Source organism: Barbatula barbatula (genome assembly GCF_947034865.1).
Source record: "Barbatula barbatula genome assembly, chromosome: 8".
NCBI classification, from domain to species: domain Eukaryota; kingdom Metazoa; phylum Chordata; class Actinopteri; order Cypriniformes; family Nemacheilidae; genus Barbatula; species Barbatula barbatula.
Window position 1 is genome coordinate 1,281,712 of NC_136771.1, and position 23,040 is coordinate 1,304,751.

At 39.7% G+C, this 23,040-nt stretch overlaps 1 protein-coding gene across 2 annotated transcripts in view; it reads left to right on the forward strand.

The window, feature by feature from the left end:
- Positions 1-23,040, forward strand: part of gpc5a (glypican 5a) — a 101,131-nt gene that overhangs the window by 14,118 nt on the left and 63,973 nt on the right. For both annotated transcript variants that reach the window (XR_013787082.1, XM_079463355.1), the window contains exons 3-5: positions 13,690-14,384; positions 16,346-16,482; positions 16,604-16,729. Coding sequence is in view for 1 of the 2 variants with exons in the window: in XM_079463355.1 (XP_079319481.1) it covers positions 13,690-14,384; positions 16,346-16,482; positions 16,604-16,729 (958 nt within the window). In the remaining variant the exon portion in view is untranslated. The remainder of the gene's footprint in view (positions 1-13,689; positions 14,385-16,345; positions 16,483-16,603; positions 16,730-23,040) is intronic.

The following is a 23,040-nucleotide window of genomic DNA, read 5'->3' on the forward strand; positions in this document are numbered from 1 at the left end:
CTTCCAGAGTTTTGAGTTCTTCTGAAGGACGTTCTGCTGTGGATCAAGGTGTTCACAGATGCTATCTGCTCTTTTAAACCTCTCACATCTTTTCTTGACTGCACAGGACACTCTGACATCTCAACAATAGAATTAAATGATCCTTCACTTCAAAGCTCTGCCAGCGAGATGCAGGCCGTTCGTTCCTTACATTAATCCGATCGCCTCATGTTGTTGACGGAGACGGTACGGTGTGATAAAACATCCTTCACGTGTGTTCTATTTGTAAACAGGTCCACCTTCAAGGCATTAAAAGGCATTGCATGGCTGATTTGGTCTGATAGAAACCGAATCTTGTCCGAGAGCCAAAGCAAAGGCAAAGGCAGGGTTCAAAGAGAATCTCCATGAATGATTAAAAGACTCAAACTCCGCTTAAAGAGGCTTTACGGGTCCCGGATGGCGCCGAGGCAACAATGGGAAAGAGGAATTCTCCTGTGGGCAATGAGGCGCGAGGATGTGGAGGATTTTCCTTCAAGTTTCTCGGCTTTGATTATCATTTCATTTCCTTTTCGTGTAGCCGTTCTCACACCTTCTCTGGAAAACCTCTTGTTGCAGTCCGTATTTGTGTTGGGCTGCTGATCATATTGAAGGAATATTAAGATTTCAACAAGACAATCTAGCTCTTAAAACTGACCATCAGAAAATCAACACAGGACACGTCAGGAGAGACCCTGAGCTCGAGTGCTCAGTAATATCCATCTGTCACTCTGATGCTCGGAAGTGTTTCGGTAATGGAGGTCAAGGAGGAGAGAAAGACGTCAAGAGATAATCATATCAGTAATCCTCAAAACAACACCTCTTAGTCTAGTCAATTATTTTTACAGCAAGTATCACTAAAGTGTATCTTACATCAAATCGGAGATGCAAAGAGTACCTGAAAACCATACTTGAGTGAAAGTAAAGATGCCTTGTGTGACGAGATCTTGTGCTACGAGATCCCGCGAGATCCGAGACATCGAATACAATATCTTCACGCAATTGGGTGTTGGACTCGAAATTGCGAGCATTTTTATCGCATATGCTCCCTAAATTGAACCTGTGTGACCCCAAATATATATTTGGGAGCATTTGTGTGGGTCCACATTTTGTTGTGGTGTGACCTGTTTTAATTACTGTACAGAACACGCGAATAACTGAACAGCGTGTGTGCGTTCTATGAGCTACAGTGACCGGCCCGGCTATTCGACTACGTGATTTTCCATCCCGCAGCGCTACTTTCATTCCAACCGTTTTTAATGTAAACACACGCTAGATGGACGGGTTTCAATTTTTGCGTACGCCTCACACATTAAGCACGAGTGTTTACGGCGGTTCCTGCTGCAAGCACAACAGCGCTTTGGTGGTTTAAGATGAATTAAATGTTTCCCTAAATATATTATATCATAAAGGATTTCTTTAATCCTTTTAGTCCGACGCACAAGTATAAACGAAAACCGGCGTTGGTCCAATGCACAGTGTTGTTTGTAACTATTAGTTACTGTAATACTGTAATTACTTTTTCTGTCATTTAATTACAGTTACTTCTGATGTAATCAAACTAAATACTGTGTTTGACTTTAAATTCTGTGCTTTAATGTATAACTCTCACTATAATTAGAAATAAGTTATTCAATACTTTTTGGAGAGAATAATTTGTACATTAATGTAATTACACTATTGAATATGTAATTGACTAGTAATTAATTACCTTTTCAGAGTAACTTGCCCAACACTGCCGACGCAGAAGTAAAAAACACGCTTGAGGTCACAGGTCAAAGCAGTAATAAAACCGTGAGTGCTGTTCATTCAGACAAACACACAAAGACTTTCTGTTCATTCTAGACGTGTTTCATCAGCAAACCACTAAACACCAGTTAAACATATATTATGAAGTAATGGGGAAAACCAGTCAACGAGGGCTCAGAATAGATGTGAAATCATTTCCGGGTGGGACCTCAGGACGCTGCGGACAGGAGAAATGACAAGAGAAAGATTCTGCAAACTCTGATGGCCAAATATATTTTCAGTGTTTCTGTCACCATCAATAGTTTTGATGAGTTTACTGTTATTCTTAAACGTCATAATGACGTTGGTCCAGTTGTGTGTCCAGATGAGTCAAGTGTTGTGGTCATTCCTCAGGTTAGTTTCAGGTATGGATGGTATTTGAAGTCACTGTTGCCGAACAGCTTTGGCAGAAGCTCCGTGTTTTATTTGGATGATAGGAGCGGTTTCTCCGATAATGTAGATGTTTGCACAGACTTTCCTTTTTCTACTGAGTGGACTCCAAAACCAACATAACCCTTCACAGAATGAAGAAAATAAACCAGCCGCTTGCTACCAGTGAGATCAGTCCCGGTGTCAGAGGACATGAAGATCTGCTGAACCGTTCGCACTCAAGACTCAAGAATGAAATCATATTTAGATCATATTTTTGACTGAGCTTTCACCTTTAAAATAAAGGTTTTACTTTTTAAACCCATAGTAACATGGGACAACTATTTTCAATAGATATAATATGAAATCCTTTAGATCATAATTGAGTATCATCATACATTGGCCGTTTGCAGTCTGCAAACTTCTGCCTCTCTATCACCATCTCTGTTTGAAACATGAATTTGCAGGTGGCTATGAGCACTTTTCTTTACATGCGTTGACGTCAAATTATATCAAACTGACATTGTTTAGCAAAATCGTACCCGACAGCCCAAAATGTGTTTGAAGCTCCTGTTAATATCTTGTGATGTTATAGAACATTTGTTTCATGTTTTCAAAACACATCTACAGATGTTTGGAAGAACCAGGAAGGTCTTCCCTTTACCTATTAATGCATTTGTTAAGAAAAACATATAACGTACATTAAGAAAAGCTGCGTTAGACTATAGCTGGAGCTGCGAGATTTCTCTGAATAACAACACTTTACATCCGGCGAACGAGAACTATAAACTGTGTGTTTTATTGTGTATGAACTGATTTTGAGGACTGCAAACTTGGAATTACTTGCGAGAATGCGTCTGTAGCTTTTGTTGAAACTAGTCACTTACTGTAGTATTGCTCTTTTATGACATATTGCTTATTGCTTCCTGAACTCTATTGAAGTCGCTTTGGATAAAAGCGTCTGCTTAATGTAAATGTAGACAGCGTCACATGGGGTTGCCTGGAGTAGGACGAGGTTAAGATCTAAATTCACTAACATTAGGACGAAGTTAAGAACAAATTCTTGTGTGTTCGCACGTGTTGTGAATTCATGAGATGTGCGTACAAATATGACAACTACAACAATCTACAAACAACATCCCTTTTGACAAGTCTTTATTTTTAACCCCTCTATGGTGTTTTTGCTACTCAGAAAATGTATGTACAAATACTTGACAGATCTTGATACCAATTACAAACATTTAAATTGTGTCCCACAGATCCGAACACCACACGAGGGGTTCAAACCCCCCTTTGCTTTTCTCCATGAGACCTTTTATTATTCAGACCTTTAAATAGTTGATCTCGTCCTGTCTGTCTCTCCTCTGGGTTTAAATGGGTTAGACGTATTTAATCCCGCTGTCAGGTCATAATTCAGCCTTGTTTCATATATAACACAGATGAACTATACTACTATAGAGATGGACTATAATTCTCTTCGTGGTGGATCATCAGTGTCAGGAGGTGTTCATATGAAAAATGACTTGCAGATTTACACAGGTTTATTAATGGAATAGTTTTTATTAATGGAATAGCAATTGTAATTTTACAGGAAAAACATGTTATTTTACAGTTTAATTCTGCCGCAGCTGTTTTTTTTTTAAATAGGGTCAAAAACTATAAAATGACTGAAAAATAACCAACTTACTAGAAAAACAGTCAACAATTTAACATATATCCCTATAACTTATAATTTTCAACGGAAAACATATATTCGATTGGATTCGAGTCACTTTCTAAAAAAGACAAGTAAATATCACATTAGAATGGTGAATTAAAAAAGAAACGAAGACCCACAAACCTGTATATTAAACTTTAAACGCACTTGGGTTTATTTAAACAGAACAGGTTATAAAAGTGACATCTAGTGGAAAGTATTAGCTATAACATTGACATGTTCAGTGATTGCTGAAATATGAAAGGAAAAAATGTAATCATAGATTTTGAGAATCAATATTGATATTTAATTTAGGTTTTTTTGCACAGCCCTAATATATATTGTATATTTCGGTGTTTCCAGTTTACAGTAATGTTCTGGCTTCTTTTACAGTGTATTTTAAACTTATTTAGTGAAATTGAAATGTCCATAATTTGAATGTCATTGGTTCTTGTGACAAAATATCACTCAGAAACCAATGAACCTGTGGGTTTTAGTTTTGCTAAATTACTAAAAAACTTTTTTTAAAAGAAAGATGTTTTATTTGTTTTAAAATATGTTTTGTAAGTGTGAAAGCTATAAGGATGCTGTTGGGGGTTGCTAGGTGGTTGCTAAGGTCTCTTCTTAATAGTAAGGCTCTGGATGTCTGTCAGATGAAATTCAGTTACTCATCAGAGATGAATATTTATGTGCTCGCAATGGCTTTAGGCTAGAAAACCTTGATCTGAGGGGTGGTTGTGAATCATCCTCAGTGGTTTCATACGCTCACAGTGGAATGCACTTTAAAAAAAAACATGAATCCGCTCGTTCGCACCGGACGTGAGTTTGTATCCGAGTTTGCTTGCATGCGCAGATGATGTTTTTTAGCCTCGCTGTGGTCCGAGCCCTTCGGTTGAATGCGAGTTCACTCAAACCGCAGAGAGAATCTCTCATCCGTCTCGTGGGTCTCGGCAGCGTTTCGTATATCACCGGTGGCTTTTCTTGTGGTCTGGAGCCATTCAGATCAGCTGAATCACACCGATGTTTCTCAACATCCAAGATGACCAGGTGGCGTAAGAAACGCTTTGATGTCCAGTTAAATAGTAACAATGAGGGGCCTCCCCTGGAGCCCGGGACCCTTTCAGGGCGGATTAGACTGAGCGACGTTATAAACGGACCCAAGTGCTGCTGTGACAGGCAGCGTGTCTGGAGAATGAAAGAAAGGCCGCTATTGTCCTTCAGCTCGGCTTTGACTGAGGATTTTGGAAGGTGACATTAAAATCTCAAGCATGTCTGGGCAGTTTGTTTTGATTATGTCTGTTTGTGTCATAAAAAATATGTGTTATACTTGTGTGTGGTTAACATGAGTCACACAATGAGTAAGCCCTCATATATTTGACTCTGAAACTCTCATGTCTCATCTCGTCTTTTGTTATGGTAAAGTTGTGACACGACTGTGGTACTGTGAAGGCATCATTCTGGTATGATTATGGCATTTCCATATATTCATGAACTCATTATGTCGTGACAAATTCCAGAATAATTCAAAACGTTTATATTTGATCAAAAGATCTGTCAGTCTTTTTTTGGCAGAAATGTGTCTATTTTAGAAGGGATGATCATCATCTACTCGCCCTCAGATTGTTCCCTACCTGAAGAAATGTCTATGTTCTCTTGAGCATAAAGCGAGATATTTGGAAGGATTTTAGCAACTGACATTTCTGGGACATCATCGACGACCAAATTATTGCATCATTTTTTGTTCTGTTGCACAATTCTTGGCCACCTTTAACTACCATTACATTTGTTTCCTACCGTGGTAGTCAATGATGTCCCAGAAATGTCAGCTGCTAACATTTTTCTAAATATCTTCGTGTTCATTCCTTTAACGTTCAGTCCAAGTCATCTATTTAAAAGAATGGCATATGTTACAATCTTATGTATACAGTTTTCATTTTCTAATGGTGAATCTAATATGTTGGCATAATAATATTTTTGTCTATACCGTTGTTTGTATAGAAAGAAACAGTGATGGTAAATATAGTTATTTTGTACATTTGTGTAAAATATAATAAAAGTAATATATCTACGTATATACTAAACACAAAATAAATCAATATATAGTTTATAATGAATAAAATACATTGTATAACTAAAAACATGAGTGGTTGTTATTTAGATTTTGCATGATCCAGTGCTTTATCAATTAAATGATATGCATTTCACCTCATTGAATATTTTCAGCTGATGCAGTGTTATTCATGAATTCAATCTTTTGTAGTTGTCTAACTCGTGATTTGTTAGAAATCTGCAGGTTTTTTGGAGGATGCGCTACAGCATTTTTCCGCTACAGACGGATAGCTTCTTTTTGAAGCCATGGCAATATGTAATGACGCGTTATCACATTATGCGCATGTCATCAGCTGCACGCACTGCATGATGTCAAAGTATGTCACAGTAATGAAATAAATTAAGTATTAAAAAGGAAATTTCCAAATGATTCCAGTAAAGCTTGTAACAGACCACTCTAAAGGCAGAAAGTTGAATCCACATCTAGCTTCCATTATAGTGTTTTTGATTCGGTACTCAAGGGGTCCCCCGTTTTTAGGGGCCCTATGCAACTCACGTAGTTTGCATATAGGAAGGACCAGGATTTCATCCTCAGACACACGTCTGATACCTCACTGCCGTCCGAATGCCACTTTCCCATCATCCTTTGCGCTTCTGTTAAGATGGAGGTGCTGATGTTTACAGAGTTGTTTTTGCCAGCAGCGTCACCTCAAATAAATGTGCTGCCAGTGAACGAGTGTTTGTCCAACTCAAACAAACATTATAGTCGGGCCGTGCAAAGCCCTTCTTACTTCACACTACAGGCAGGGAAATACAGAAGCACTGTCAGTGACGCCTCGTAAATCAAACCGGTCTTTACTCGCACATATATGACATGTCAGATTGGCGCTGGCATTGACACACATTGGCATTGCCAACCCTGTTTGTCAGGGTTTTTCCTGGCTCAAATTGAGGCGGAGGTGGTGCCATCCTGATCTTGTATATACGCGCTGGTGTAGACCTATCTTCCCTTTAAGTGGATTGACCAAACACTTTACAAACAACATATAAAAGTTCTAAAATTTATGCAAAAATGGCATTTATTACGTTATATAAAACATAAAATGTATCCAACCAACAGAAAAGTTGCTTAAAATTAAATATATATAAATTTTACCATTTCCACTTACTCATCCTGCGTTCTCTTGTGGTTCACTGAGCTTTAAAGTATTCACTGATTTTTTTTTTTACATTTGCTGGTGACTGTTGTTTGACTATTCAAAAGAAAATGCAAAATCATTTTACATAATTTATGTCTTTTGTTAGCTAAATTTCACATTCGTAAACATATTTTTTCTTTGCTGGCTCGAAACCTCTATTTTCTTTGTTCAAAGTTGACTTGGATGAATATGTGGAAACTGTCCAAAGTTTTACTATATAACAGCTATAAAAACTGTATCTCTGTATTCATCCTTTGTCTTCTTAAGATGTAATTGTATTACCTTATTTTTTGTTAACAAGTTCACAATTCTGTTCTTTTTAATATATTTTTTTATTGTTGTTGAAAATGAATGAAAATAACCACACTTCATCGACAGCCATTTCCTAGTTCGAACACGTGCGATTGAGAACCGATGATACTGCGCATGGTTGTCATTTTTAAAGTGAATAAAAAGACTATAAAAAAAAAATCGCTAATTACTTAAAAGCTTCAACTAATCGTTTCGAAGCAGTTTGTTTGCCCGTCGTTCCGATCACAATGTACGTTCACATTGGCAAACTTGCTGTGTACATCATAACGCTGATTCAAAAAGCCAACTGCACATCTTAAAACATCACAATGATGTACAGCAGGTTCATTTAAGGAAGCTTTTCAGGAAATTGAACGTACAACAAAATGAACAATATTATTTTTATTAGCTCTTGTACTGCGACTCTTCAGCGCCTCACTGGCGCGGTTTCATTACCCCTGTGGCGTAATGCCGCTATTGCAGTTAACATCACAGTCTGTTGAATGCATGCTGTTTTTTTAGACATCCGAAACATTTTGGACAGAGGCTAAGGCGGCCACCTCCAATTTTTCTATGCAGAAAAAACCCTGTAATGTGGTATAATATGGCAACCGTGACGGACCGATAAATGGCTGCTATATATTAAGACCTATTGGTTGAAATGAACCCCACGCAAATTGCATATCTTCATTCTCATGTACATATAAACACACTGTTCCACTTTAAAGCGGCGACCCCCTCCAACTCTGAGACCACCGCAGTAAACCCACAAGCCCCGAGAGCGGCGCTGGGCCATCCCTCATAGCTGAATGAAATAATACGCCGTCATGCTTAAGTGGATTACTTGGCATTATTGAAAATGAGCAATGCCACAATTACGGGTGAGGGATGAGAGCGGGGTCTGCAAAAGCCTTTTAGCAGTCGACTACATATAAAACAGAGCGAGTGTGGAATGAAATGCATTTCTGATTGTGCTTTGATGGACAAAGATGACAAAGCAACAACTGCAAGGACAAAGCGTCTCTCACTTGACTGATTGAAAGACTTGAACGTATGAGAATGTGACTTCGTCGTGTTTCTTTATGTGAAGTGTTGTGAAACAAGAAAAGTCTTAAATATTCTTGTCTGTCTGATGGATGGTTTGCTTACTTGTGTTCAGAACAAGGCCGTAGTGTGCTAGTGCATCCCTTTTCCCCGACCGGTGGAATATCACAACCTACCTGGTGTCCCCACAAACACGGTGCCTGGCTCCGTCCTGGTGTAAATACATCATCAGATTTGTAGTAATTCATCTCGTTGTCTTCAGGACGATGCATTAGAGAGGCTCATTCATGCGGCATTTCACCCGTAAACATCAGTCGTGTGCTGGACATTCACTCTGCATTAACAACAGAAGAAAACAAATGCGTTCAGTGTCATACGAGAGATCTCTAGAAGCAGATGAGAAGTTTCTTGTTAAGCAGATGGCTGGTTTGCAAGCACAGTCACAGAGGGTAATGAGATTATATGGTGCTTTTTAACACCAAAGATTTGCAAAAATCACAATTAAATCTCCCATCAATGATTAAACCTGACATGAAATATATCATAACCTTGGTTTGCTAAGCTTAAATTGCACTAAAATCTCCTTTTTGGAGGGTCGCTTCGACAAGTGGCTCATAAGCCCCGCCCCCTCCCCACCTTCATCAATGGACGATTTGATCTTTTTAAAGTTCGAGTAAAGCAACATTAATATATGTGTTCTGAGTTTGTCACAAAACAGAAAAGTGTGTTATAAACCACCCAGCCAAATTTGAATGGATAATAAACATCCAAGTAAATAAAATAAGAAAACGGTAGGACTCTCTTCTCTCAAACCACTCACGGGTAAGCGGCCGTTGTTATGACACCGTTTCTCAACCGTCAAATACCGCTAGGGGCGGGGCCACGCATGCTTGGACGCCCGTTTCGTCATCGAGTGCCTGTTTTAGGCCCGCCCAGAAAATCCCGAAGACTGAAATGGTGAAAACTGTTAAACAGTTTAACTCCACAATTCAGTATTATATACTTCTGAGTCTTTGTAACGTGTTTCAGCAATACATTTCTAACATTTATGATGTGTCAAGAAAAATGATCTGATTTGTCTTTACCCGGTCTTTAATGGTAGGCGACCATATTGAGCTTTTCCCCTAATTGGCTGTAATGGCAGTGTCGCATCTTGTTTATATATATTATCTTTGATATTATCAGGCTGAAATGGTTCAGATCATGGTATTGGCGAGGTTGTTGGATGTGTACAGATGGGAACCATAGTTTACCAAGTTAACAACATTTGGGAGTCGAATAGAGTCGAATTTTCATGAGCTTTCAATTTAGTTTTCATTAAATTCTTTTCTAAATGTCCCCAGAAGTAATGTAGCGATGTAGAGCGAGCAGAGATTGTCAGCAATATATCAGGGTGCCAACTCTTAATTTGGCCCTGAATTTAACTGTGGATAGAGTAAAAGAATGCTGGTTAGTAAATAGTTGTGGCACTTTCCATGGCTCCCAGTGGATTTAAATGAATAATAGCCCTGTTGATGGGGGTCCGGCACAAAACAGCCCTCGTTTACTCTTTTTCTGGGGTCTCACTCCATCTCTCGCTCTCATGCGCTGGAAACAGCAGCGATTTACCTCTCAAGAGTGATCTGATGATGCAGCATCTTTTCAGCGCTTGGTTTGATGTTACCCAGAATTCTTCGGGGGCTCACCCGGGGCGGCCCCTCTCGGAGACATCAGCAGAAAACGCTGGAGCCGGAGGGCAGGTTTCAGGACCTGAAAACTGTTTAATAGTTTGCCTCGGGAACTCCAACAGATACAGGCAAAGAAACAAAAGATTACATTAGTGAAAAACCTCTCACAGTCCTAGAAAACCTCAAATGAAGCTGAGATTTTAAGGTCTGGGAAAGTCATTAAAAGGAGTAAAATCTTAATCGCAAGCATTTTTCTAGTGATGTCCCGCTGTAAAAATGTATTCTGGATGCATTCTTAAAGGGACAGTTCACCATAAAAAGGGTTTCTGACACAGAACACAGAACACAAAAGAAGATATTTTGAAGAACGTTGATAATCAAACAACGTGTAACCCCATTGACTTCCATTGTATGAACACAAAACCTCCATTTCTCAAAATATATTTTAGTGTTCCACTGAAGACTCGTTCGCAACCACACAATGACAGAATTTGTATTTGATGTACCAAGATGTATTTACAGGTTTGCAATAGTGTAGAGAACGCTGGAAGGTTTTAACAGGCTCATCATACAGACGGTGATGCTGTGCTGGAGTGTCTCTTCACTGCTGAAGTGTGCTTGTGGATTGTTGACGGTCGATGCTCTCGCTGTTGGAAATGCTCTTTGTTTTGTACTCTGTTCTTCAGAGTTAAATGTTTCGATTTAACACTTGATCATGTCGGCTTCACGGTTCTGCCATTTCAAATGTGTCATGCCCGCGTATCTCTCACCAACTTCTTGTTCTTGGGATGTGAACGCAGAAAAGCAAATGGAACACACCAGCACTCGCCTCCAGCCCCTTTCATTCTCAAAAATCTCCCCCTAATGCCACAACCCATGACGGGCACATGATGTGTCCAGCTCTCAAACACACCAACAGAAATATTTCTCCGTAAAGCTGTTTTGGACGACCTCTCACCCTCCTGTCGGCTAACACCCCACTGACACTCATTCACCCCCAAACACCTCCACTTGCCCATGACTATAGTTACATTACCTATCATTGTGTTCCTGGAGCTCATAAGAAAGACAAATGATGGATGAGATCTCTTTAATATCTCATCAATGACTACAACTTTACATGCGCACCATTAATGCCATTATTTCCATTATATCAGTGCAAGGACTTATTCGCAGTAGCATGTTTATATGACACGTGAACACTTGTTTGCTCCCGTTTACAAGCTTTATTAGTCTGGTTATGTAAGGAATAATGTACATGCAGCCGGTTGTTATGTCAGAAATAAGCCCGACACGAAGCGAAGCTCGATCATTATCACGCTTATTACACGGCTACTCGCCACATGAGAAAAAAACTGGACATGAAATGTGAAAAGTTGTATCACGTCATTTTTACCAAATGCAGATGTATGGTGAGGAAGAGCCGTTTACTTTCCATTTTAAGGTCAGAAACGATGTTCAAACGTCACGAACAGGCAATTTGGTTGAATCTTTTGTCAATATAATGTTATATATATATGTTATTTGCAGACAATTTTCTATTTTATTTGTCAAAAAAACCCTGTCAAAATGATTTGCCGAATCCGGGTTACCGTGTGTTATTTGTTTATTTGTGAGGTTGTTATCTGGGATTGATTCTGTTTTTTAAGTTCTTCTGGTGTTCCTGTAGCTCGGGGGTTAGACACGGTGCTAGCAACGCCAACTTCATGGGTTCCATCCCTGGGATTACACATACTCTGTATTATACTATATGCTATACATTGTATACACTATGTCGTTTTATATAAACGCGTCCGCCAAATTCTTCAAAATAAGTACTTGTCTGAAATCTTCTGAAAGAGAAATCCTCTGTGCTATTATATTTTCCTCTTGGAGACTCTAAGCTTGTTTTTCATCCGTGTTTAAATGAAAAGCACAGAGAGGAGATCTGTGCCTCCCTGTCCGCACACGATGATGTACGACAACAGGATATTATGTGTTTGTTTTGTAATCTGTCATCAGGTTATATGCGATTACCGGTCTTCTTCATGGCAAATGCTCTTATGTTCCTGAGGCTGTAGAATCTCTTTGTTATGGTGAGCAGTTAGGTCTGACAATATTAAAGCCTTACAGGATCTTTCAGAGGATTGTTTGACTTCTGTGGTAATGTGTTTTACTGTAAATCATTCAGTATGACTGTTATTGGCGTGTGTCATTATATCAGACCGGATTACTTTAATGCCCATGCATTTGGACATATTAGCTGCTTTATGGTCATGAAAGTACCGTATCTTGTTTGTGATCGCTTCGAGTCTTACAAGAAACAACGAACGGCATGAAATTAAAAGAACAAAAGCTATTAGGTTGACAAAGGATGTGTTTTAGGAGCCCAGCGGGTCATTTCTAACATTAGACATCACATCTGCATTAGAGTGCTTCCATCATACACGGAGATGCTGAGCATCTTTCTCGGTCACTCGCTCACTATATAAACTGCACTTACTTCCATGCAAGAAAGGAGGACAGTTGTTGAATAAACAGACACGGATTAAATCACCAGGTGTGAACGGGTATGTGTCTCCTTTGTCCACACTGCAAAAATGACTTTCTTACTTGTTTTTTTTTCTTTCTTGTTTTCCAGTACAAATGTCAAAAGATTCTTGAATCAAGATGCATTTTCTTAATCGAATATGACATTTCAGTCAATTTGTGTTTAAAACAGTCAAAAAATCTGCCGATGGGGTAAGAAAAATAATCTTGAATTGAATTTTACATTTTTCTTAGTCACTCAATTCAAGATAATTTTTCTTACCCCATCGGCAGATTTCTTGCTTGTTTTAAGCACAAATTCACTGAAATTTCGTATATTTTGTCTAAAAACAAGATTTGTTTTCTTTGGTCAGTTTGCTCATCGAGTAATGTATCTCGATTCAAGGACTTTTTAGACATGTGTACTGTAAAACAAGTCAAGAATACCAAGTAAGAAAGTCATTTTTGGCCAGGCACTCATTCGACCAAAATGCATCTTAATACCAGGTGTGAACAGATCCTAAGTGTCACTCGCTCACTCTTTCTCTCTCTGTTTCTCTGCGGGAGGTCATCCTTGAGGACCTCTTGGTGGTCTCTGATGCTTCTCTCTCTCTCTTCACACGGGGCGAGTCCGCGGGAGTCGTTCTCAGCTCTGCTGTTTTCAGAGGGTCCACGGCACATCTTTGCAGTGTGACTTTAATGTGCTCAAACTGCACTGCCAGCGTCCCCTTTAGAGAGCGAATAATGCAAATAATGATATTATCGGGTGATTTTCTAAAAAAATCAATAATGCCACGAGTCAACTTGAGGGTTTTTTTCTCTTTTTTTGGGTTGATGAATCACACTTAAAAACAAGTGCAGGCAGGCGGAGAGAGTTTGCAACCACTGTGACTTTTAAAACAAAATATTAAGCAGGTAAATGCAATATTATTGAATGGACAGTACACCGCTTTAATAATCATGGCTATTGGTTTCACGCTTGTATGTTGTGACGCCTTCGGGATAAATCAAAGTGTGTGCTGGTCAATAAACCCACAATACAGTTTTTCCCCTTTTCTTCCAGAAACCGTGGAGTCTCTAGTACGTCAGGCGGAGAATCACACCCACACCGTCCTCCTGCACACCTACCGTGAACCGTCCCATCACACAGCGGGTTCCGTCACAGACTTCTTCACCGACGTCAGTCTCTTCGCGTTGGGGTCCGAGCTCAGCCTGGAAGAATCCTCGCACCGCTTCTTCGACGCTCTCTTTCCCCTGGTTTACGAGCGACTGGTGGAGCCCGGTCAGTCCCGCCTGACCCCCGCTTACAGCCAATGCGTCCGCGCGGCCTGCCGGGACCTGGAGCCCTTCGCCGGTGCCCCGATGCGCCTCGCCGCGCACATCTCCCGCGCCTCCGTGCCCGGCCGGGTGTTTCTGCAGGCTCTTCATTTGGGCGTGGAGGTCATCAACACGACGGATCATATTCAGATCAGCCGTGAGTGCAGACGGGCGCTGCTACGGATGAATTACTGCCCGCACTGTCAGGGTCTGACCGCCAGCGAGCCGTGCACGGGCTACTGTCTCAATGTGATGAGAGGATGTCTCGCCAGCCTGGCCGAGGTGGATTCTCACTGGAGAGAGTTTGTGCGCTCGCTGGAGGCTCTGGAGAGTCGCTCGCGCGGAGGACAGGACCTGGAGCAGGTGCTGATGGGAGTACACGGGCTGGTCAGAGACGCGGTGGCACACGCGCAGAAGAACGCACCTCGACTCTCTGCACAGGTAAGAGAAGTTGATGTGGACTAATGGTTGGTGATTAAAACTGGAAAAAGCTGGACACTTGATCTTGAATGAGACGTTATCATTACTTTACATTACGCATTGGCCACATTTGGTAATATTTGTTTTTTTTATTCTGATTCTTGCTAGTTTTTTAAATTTTATGTTTTTTTTTTCTATGGTAAACCATTACTCAAATTGAATAGGATTTATTAAATTAAGTTTTAATATACACTTTGAACACTTTGGATTTCAGTGTGTGTATGAACAGTTTGGTCATGTTTTTTTATTTTGAATTCCAATGAATATCAATCAAACTGCAGTTGGTTTGTTTAGATTTAAGCCATAATAACAGAAAAAATCCAGCTAACTAACATAATAAACACATGATAACATAATACAAATATCATCTCATTTAGGAGACTCTTCGTGTATTTGTCACCAGTTCTTATTGTTATGTTTTATAGTGTCACAATTACATTTGTTTTCTTATATTTATTTGGTTTCATTTTTAACTTCTAAAATGCCCTTTTTGTCTCTGGCACCAGATGCATTCACAGTTGTGTCGAGGTGAAATGAAACTTTTCTTTGCATTCCGTGTTTCTCAATCGCTGTTGTAAACCTCATGGTATAACTGATGTTGGACGGAGAGGAATGTGACATGGGCCGAACACAGGCGGCTTTCAATCACACATGCCGGCGAGCCCTGAATACTCTCAAAATACTCTCTGTGTGGGCAGCTGTGCCAACCACACCGCCCGGGCAGACAGGGGGTGAGCGGGCTCCGGGACGCCTGCAAATCAATGTATCGCAATCCAGGATTTCGCCGTGAAACTCCAGAAACTAGATCTGAGGACAAAGTGTGTGTAAACTTCAGACCGATGAAATCAGTTGAAATACACACCGTTTAGTAGTCATTCATTATAATCCAGAATTAAAAAATACTGTAGCATAACCAAAGTGAATCAATAAATACTGTAGTAAATACGGTAGTATACTTTATTTTTTACTAGTGTGCTTTTGTTTACTGTATTATTTTAAAGTAAATGCTACACTTGAATTTAGTATTCTATAATATTATCTGTAGAGAATCAATCAATTGTGGTAAATATTATAGTATGCTTCAGTATTTACTATAGTAAACTCTAGCCCACATACTATAGTGTTTTACTATAGTCTTACTATAGTAAATATTGAAGTATACTATAATATTTACCACAATTGATTGATTCTCTACAGGTAATATTACAGAATTCTAAATTCAAGTGTAGCATTTACTTTAAAATAATACAGTAAACAAAAGCACACTACAGTATTTTTTCATGTGGGATTATATTGAATATCTACTTTATTTTCCGCTCAATCGTTTCAATCATATTTAAAAACGGTGATCTTAGTTCAATCTTCATCCTTTAGAACCGTAAAGTGATGTCACCTGGGGTTGCTAAGGCCTTCCGGGTCGTTGCTAGGGGTTTGCCAGTGTCTCTGAATGGTGGAATTGAAATGAATCAAAATCTAGCAGATTGCATTGGTCTTCTGAAGAAAACAAAAACATCTCTTAAGAGTATGCAATGGTTTAAAGCATCCCTTCTGAAAATGAACCGTGCTTTTATAAAGCCAAGTGTGTTTTGGTGGTCCATTTGTGTTACTGTATCTCAAACATAACTGAATGCAAAACTAATAAAACGGCACAACCTAGTGGCACAAGTTAATAGTGAAGTCGCAATAAAACATAATCTCAGTATTTGTCTTTTATAGCCTATAACACGGTCACGTTTCAACGTTTCTATACAGATGCACATTTAGAGAACACTTTCATCCAAAACAAATGACACCACCACACACCTTACAGTCGTCACGGAGTCACAGCAATCCTCTTTTATCACTAAGTTCTGTCTTTTTAATAATGCGCTTTGTTTTTATAAAGAAAACCATCACAGCTTGTACGTGTTTGAATTGTGCAGGTGCACAAGGTGTGCGGTCGTCCCGGCAGACAGCCGGAGCAGGTGAGCAGCGTCCAGCACGGGACAAGCAGCCGGAACTCTATTCCTCTTAAAGGGCCGGTACGAAACACAGAGGACACGCTCAGTCACAGAAGGAAGTAAGTCTGGACAGATCAAAACATGCTTTTCATTTGTTTTGTGAACCTGTATGTAAATGTGTGAGCTGTGTTTGTCTGCCCTCTGCTGGACGATGGGTGAAACTGTCTGGTGTCTCTGTAGGGAGTTTCTCAACAGTCTGAGACCCTACCGGACGTTTTACGGTGGTCTGGCGGATCAGCTGTGTGTCAGTGAACTGGCCTCTGCAGACGGGATGTCCTGCTGGAACGGTGCTGATGTTGGCAGAAGGTAGATGTCCAAAACACGTCTGTAATGAAGCATCTTCACGTTCATCGCTTTTGTTTCTTTATGGATGAAAATTCTTTCTTTCTTTTTTTATTTTCTTTCTTTTTTCCTTCCTTCCTTCCTTCCTTCCTTTCTTCCTTCCTTCCTTCCTTCCTTCCTTCCTTTTAATTTAGGTCTGTAATAAAGCATCTTCACGTTCATCACTTTTGTTTCTTTATGGATGAAAATTATTTTTTTCTTTTGTTCTTATTTTCTTTCTTTCTTTTTTCCTTCCTTCCTTTAAAACAAGTCTGTAATAAAGCATCTTTACTTTCATCACTTTTGTTTCTTTATGGGTGAAAATTATTTATTCATTTATTTATTTATTCCTCTCTCTCTCTCTCTCTCCTTTCTTTCTTCCTTCCTTCCTTTGAATATGGTGAACAGGTTTATAATAGACAGACCAGCTGTTTTCTAGACCCGTAGCCTTCTGCTTTCTCTCTGTTGCTCTCCCCCGCACACTCGGACACTCCCCCAGCCATACATCTCCTTCTCACTGCTGCTATCTCACCTGGCCTGTCAGACCCAAACAGCCCCATAAATTCAGGCATGGTGGTATTTCCTCCTAACTGTCAGCTGCTGTCAACACTGGTGGATGGCAGGCAGGACCATTATGTGAAGAAAAGAGGTGGGCGGAGTCAGAATCCCAGCTGGGCGGGTTATAGATCATCAGCAAACACTGATAGGAGGTGAGCTGGATTCTCAGCCTCTGTCTTGAGCTCATATAGACAGACAGTGATGCCCCCTACTGGACACTGAGGAGTATTGACCTTTACATGAATTTGAATAACGCTTTTATTCATAATGACTTTCAAGTTATACATAAGTATGTGTGTTTTCAGGGTTATTAATAGTACCGTATCTCCTCACTGTACCACATCGGTGCTTTATACAAACTAGACTAATACTCCCTGAATCTGTCCAAGTAAAAAATACTTTTCTATACTTTAGTATTTACTATAGTAAAAAGTACTAAATACTAGTATACTGTATTATAATATAGTGACTAATGAACTTTGTTGATGTATACTGTAGAATTATGTAGTATTAACTATAAATACTGTAATGTACATTAGTTTTTACTATAGTAAACTGAAATCAATTGTAGTAAACTGTTGTACATTACAGTTTTTACACCACGTTTTAATGTATACTAGAATATTCTCTAGCGTTAGCTACAGAAACTGAAAAAACATAGTATAGTATACTTTTGTATTTACTTTAGTAAACTGGAATATTTTGTAGTTGTTTATATATACTACTGTATGCAGTTTAACGTATACTTACTTGATAGACTGTAGTATATATTTTTCCTACCTAAGGTCTAAACAACAAGAGTTTTACTGCAGTTTACTATAGTAAATACTACTACAATATTTTTTCATGAGGGAGGCATTCATGGTTTAGTTTATTTTCATTTTTTTAAAAGAGTGCAAGACTCCTTAAAGCTTCTCTGACACTTTTCTGAGATGCATTTTATAATGTAATGGGTTTTCCCAGACGGCTTTAAAGATTACAGCGACTCAAATAAGACGCAGCGATGCCCATTGCCTGCGAAAGATGGCTCACTCGTTTCACCACAGACTAACTTTATCATCACGGTCTATTTACGCATGGACGGCCCGGCCTTCAGCGCACCCGAGACCCTGCTTATAGCGCCCGGCCCACCAGAGAGAACATGATAAATAACCGGCCACCCTCAGGCCCGACATCTGCCGTGAGAGAGGGATTTAAAGGACAAATGAAACGGGAGGACAGACTGATTTAGCAGGCCATTCAGACCTGTAACGAGTGGTCTGGACCCCGGTCACTTCCAGAAGGCCACGGTGCACATCCGAGAGCGAGCGAGAAATAGCCACCAGCGATTAGGATGAACGACACGTCAGCCTTGAGAAAGAAGAGCAGACGGAGGAGAAAAAACTGTAGCCAGCCTGGTTTTTGCTCTCCGTGATGGTTATTTATGATGGCCGTGTTTCTGATTCATGATAATAAAGTCTCGGTGCGATATACCTTCATAGACGTGTGTAATCTCGCAGGATCTTTAAAGTCAGCATGAAGTGACATATGATTCAAAGGAGGTGAGCCATACCATCACGAGTACTTTTATATGTGTCGTCATGTCGTGATTCTTGGAGGAAATTCAATGAATATAAATGAAACGATCACGTTTTGGATAATTCGGTGAGTCGTGCGCTCTACAAATGAGTGTAAACAGAACGCTTGAGTTTAAACAGAACACTTAATAAAAATGAACTGTGGTTTTACTACGGTAATCATAGTTTAGCTGTGGTATATATAGTAACCATATTTTAACCATCATTTGTAGTTATTAAAAGTACCATGTTTTTACTATAGTAAAAGTGTATATAAGCATGTTTTGTGGTGAAATGATTACCATTTGCATAGTAAGACTCTGGTTACTGTTGTAGAACCAATCGCTTATATCAAAAGTTAAGCCTAGAATAAAATGACATGAATCAGGGAGTGTCGCAGTATACTTTAGTATTTACAATAGTAAATTATACCAAATAGTACTGAAGCACTTTGTTAATACATATTACAGTATTCTGTAGTATTAACTATAGTGAATTTGTATGTATATTAAAGTCCCCCTGAACCGTTTTTTGCGATCGTTTTACTTGCGTAGTTTGACGCATTTCCGAGTGAAATGGAATTTCAAATGAGACAAATAGTGGGCGTGGCTTTCGTCTTTCTCTGCGCTTTGATTGGTTGCATTTTGTGGAACTGGCAGCCGACTGACAGTTGAAGGGGAGGAGTTAACGGATGCTCCGCCCAAGCCGTCTAACATGCGTCATTTAAGAGGGAAGTGCATTTTTAGATTTTAAATGAAGGTTATGAGGTCACACGGATTTAAAAAAGAGAATGAGCCACATTGATAAACTAAAAATAAATAAACAATAAATTAATAAATAAATAATAAAACATATTTCACTGGTACTTTAAATACTGTGGTGCTGTACTATAGTAAACTGAAATAAATGGTTATATACTTTGTTCACGCATACTGCAATATTCTGTAGTATTAACTGAATTGATAAAATAAAATACCATGGTAAACGATGGTTACTGTAGCAAAGCCATGGATGATTTTTTGTAAGGGTACACTTTAATAAAAACATGGTCACTGCACTTCTTCTGTGATAAATCCATTAAAAAAAGCATGTTTTTAATTTTGACGAGGGATGTAAAACAGACTCAAAGCCGATATACTGGCACCCGTGACCACACATAGTTGAATTTAGGTTTTACTAAAAGAGTTCATTATTCCTGTTATAGTGACGATTTGTGCTCGTCTCCATGATTCTGATCGCATTTTGTCTTGTTGAATATTTGGTTCAATTCACATTTCAAGTTGAAAGGGTCGTGAGTTGTGTTTCATGCGGACTGATGTTTTTTTGTTGTTCGGCGGAACGTGTCTGAGATTCAGATTGTTTGTTTGTGGTTGTTTTGCAGATTAAGGATTTCATGTTTGACGAGTGAATCCTAACTCCCGCTCGTCCACAAACACACAAAATCAACAAGTTTATTCATCACGATTGCATCATGCACATCCCTGCACCTCCACCGTCTGCTAGTTTTTCCAGATGTTTATTTGTAAATGAGGCCATTCATTTTTTGTCGGACAGCTTTGCACAAATAATCCGCTAATATGCTGCACATACTTTCGTCTGAACGAATCCCAACGTGACTTACGTTTCCCACAGCACTGTTCGAGTCGCTGAAAAGAAGAGCGAAACTTCCAGTGAGGTGTCAGTCACTTGATAGCGCTCGGACTGATGTTTTATTTCGCCCCGGAGGCTGAAATTGAATTTCTCGTGGTGATGTACACACACTTGGCTAAGGAATATCAAGAGGCCTCTTTGAGAGCTCACAGCTCCTGGGAGCAGAGACAAATTCTAGGTCTCTGTGAAAAGCCAAAAGGAAATGGCACTGACATACGCGTTCCCGGTTTTAATCAAACCGTATGGATTGTTTTTCTCTACTACGATTTATGATTTTCATCTTATTTTTATTACTTGCATTTGATTTATTTCGACACGTCTTCAGAGTCACGAAAAGGAACCGCGGTTTTACTCTAGTAAAAGTATAGTAACTTTGTTGTATGGTTGATTGATTCCCATGCATTGTACCAATGCTATGGTTGAACAAGTTACTATGGTATTTCAGTTCATTTGATGTGATTTATGTTCATAAGAGATATTTTCAGTGTCTAACATCACCCTGAAGTCACTCTCAGAACTCTTTTATTTCATGTATTTGAAGTTACAGAATGAAGGCATTGTAAATGAGGATGACCTTTGTTATGTGTCCCAGCTCTCCTCTTCTCTCTGTTTAGCATAAATGATTACTGCTAGCATGTGGGCGACCGCATCCACTTGCAGGATTAATGACTCTCTCTTCCGCAGAACCGCACTTCAGTGCCCGGCTCTCCCTCGGCTCCCTTAGCTCCCGTTACCTCCGGCCGGGACGGGGGGTGTGCCGTTACCCCCGATTACCTTTCCCAGCCCTCATCGACCCGTTTACTCTGAGGAGCGACACTGTGAGGCCACGTTCACCCCTTCAACCAATAAGAGATAGCAATCGGTCCAATGAAGAGATCTCTACTGTGCTGTATATCACGTAATATATGATGCAGTTGTGTAGCCGTGGCAACGGTAGACCTTTTGCAAGATGTATGTCACAAAAATATACGAAAGCTTGTTTGTTTGCGTAGCAAAGATGTTTCCAGGAAAGCACACGTCTCATTAAAATCAAGGGAGCAAAACATTATATTTGTATATTCCGTAGTTAAAGACAATTTCTTTAAGGTCAAATCCTCCCGACTGAAAGTCAGGAAATGCATCTTTTGAATCCACTTTAAAAGGCAAATGAATACATTTAAAACACAACTCGGTTTGTTGGAGCTACTGTTGTAGTCTGAGGCGCAATTGAGTTTTGGTCCATTAGGGGGAGCTGTGTCCATTTCAGCATCTCTATAGTAGCTCTCTCTCTGTCTGAATTCAACACGTATGACTCCAAATGAAGTATTAAAACAGGGGTTATTATCGCCGCTAACAGGAGACCGGTTACGGGGAGCAGGTACGCTCTGAGCTTCCATCAATAAAGCGTTTGTTCGTGTACGGGGAAGTCATGTCAAAACACGACCCCGCGGTCACTCTAAAGCGGGATCCCGTGTGTGTACATGAGGTCAAGTCAACGGGGCGGGGATTCGTATGCTTTCACATACATGTTACACCGTCAGTCTGAGAGAACAGATCTGTGTCTACAGACATGACCTCATGTTCCTCTCTCTCTCTCTGAGCATCTGTGTTAAATCTCTGCCTGACATGGAGACAGAGGCACAGGAAAATAGCAAGTGCACGCTCGTTCTAATCGCTCCTGCCTCAGGGTTTTCATGCGCTTATGAGAATTGTGTGGCGTTGTTGATGAAGGCTAAGCAGAAAGAGAAGGATGCGCTCATCAATTATTGTAGCGTTAAAGATGTGCCGTACCTCACATTCGCGTGCCCAACGCAGACATTCATTCCAGTTTTTACATAAAGACCATCTGCCGTTGTGCAGAAAAGCAGATGGTAAATTCAGGTGCGCAGATACTGCAGTACAATGCTTTATTACCCCGGTACAGAAGCGCACAAGAGGACACAACGGTCAGAGCTGATGCAGTAGTGGACACTAACTCATGCTTTGGACTTTAGGAAGAGAACAAAGGTTTTGCTTTAAATGTTGTTGAAATATAAATAAGACTTTTTACAAATATTTTAGTCAAGCTTGAATTAGTAACTTCATGGGGTTGAAATGAACAAACATTTGTTGTTGAGCAAGTTTAACTTTGCAAATGTTTCTGTTCATTGAAATCAAATATGAGTATCGGAAAGACTTAACTAAAGTAAATGATTTATAAGTTCAGTTGTCCGCGGAAAGTGTGGAATAATGCAGCAAACGTTTGATATCATTTGACTTAAACACACAAAAATACAAGCATGTAAAGCAACCTGCAATTTATCTTTCAGACAGAGATGGCGATAGAGAGGCAAAATAAGTAGATTGCAAATATATTTGAATTTTTACATTACGTTCATTCAATTAAAAAACGCTTATCCAAAGCAAAGGTGCATTCAAACCCCCCCCGGGAATCAAACCCATGACCTTTGCGTCGCTAACACAATGCTTTCCCAGTTAAACTAGAGGAACGTGTCTTATTTTGGTGGATTTCATCAAGTCTTCCATCGCTGACAGATGTGATGGTTGATTTTG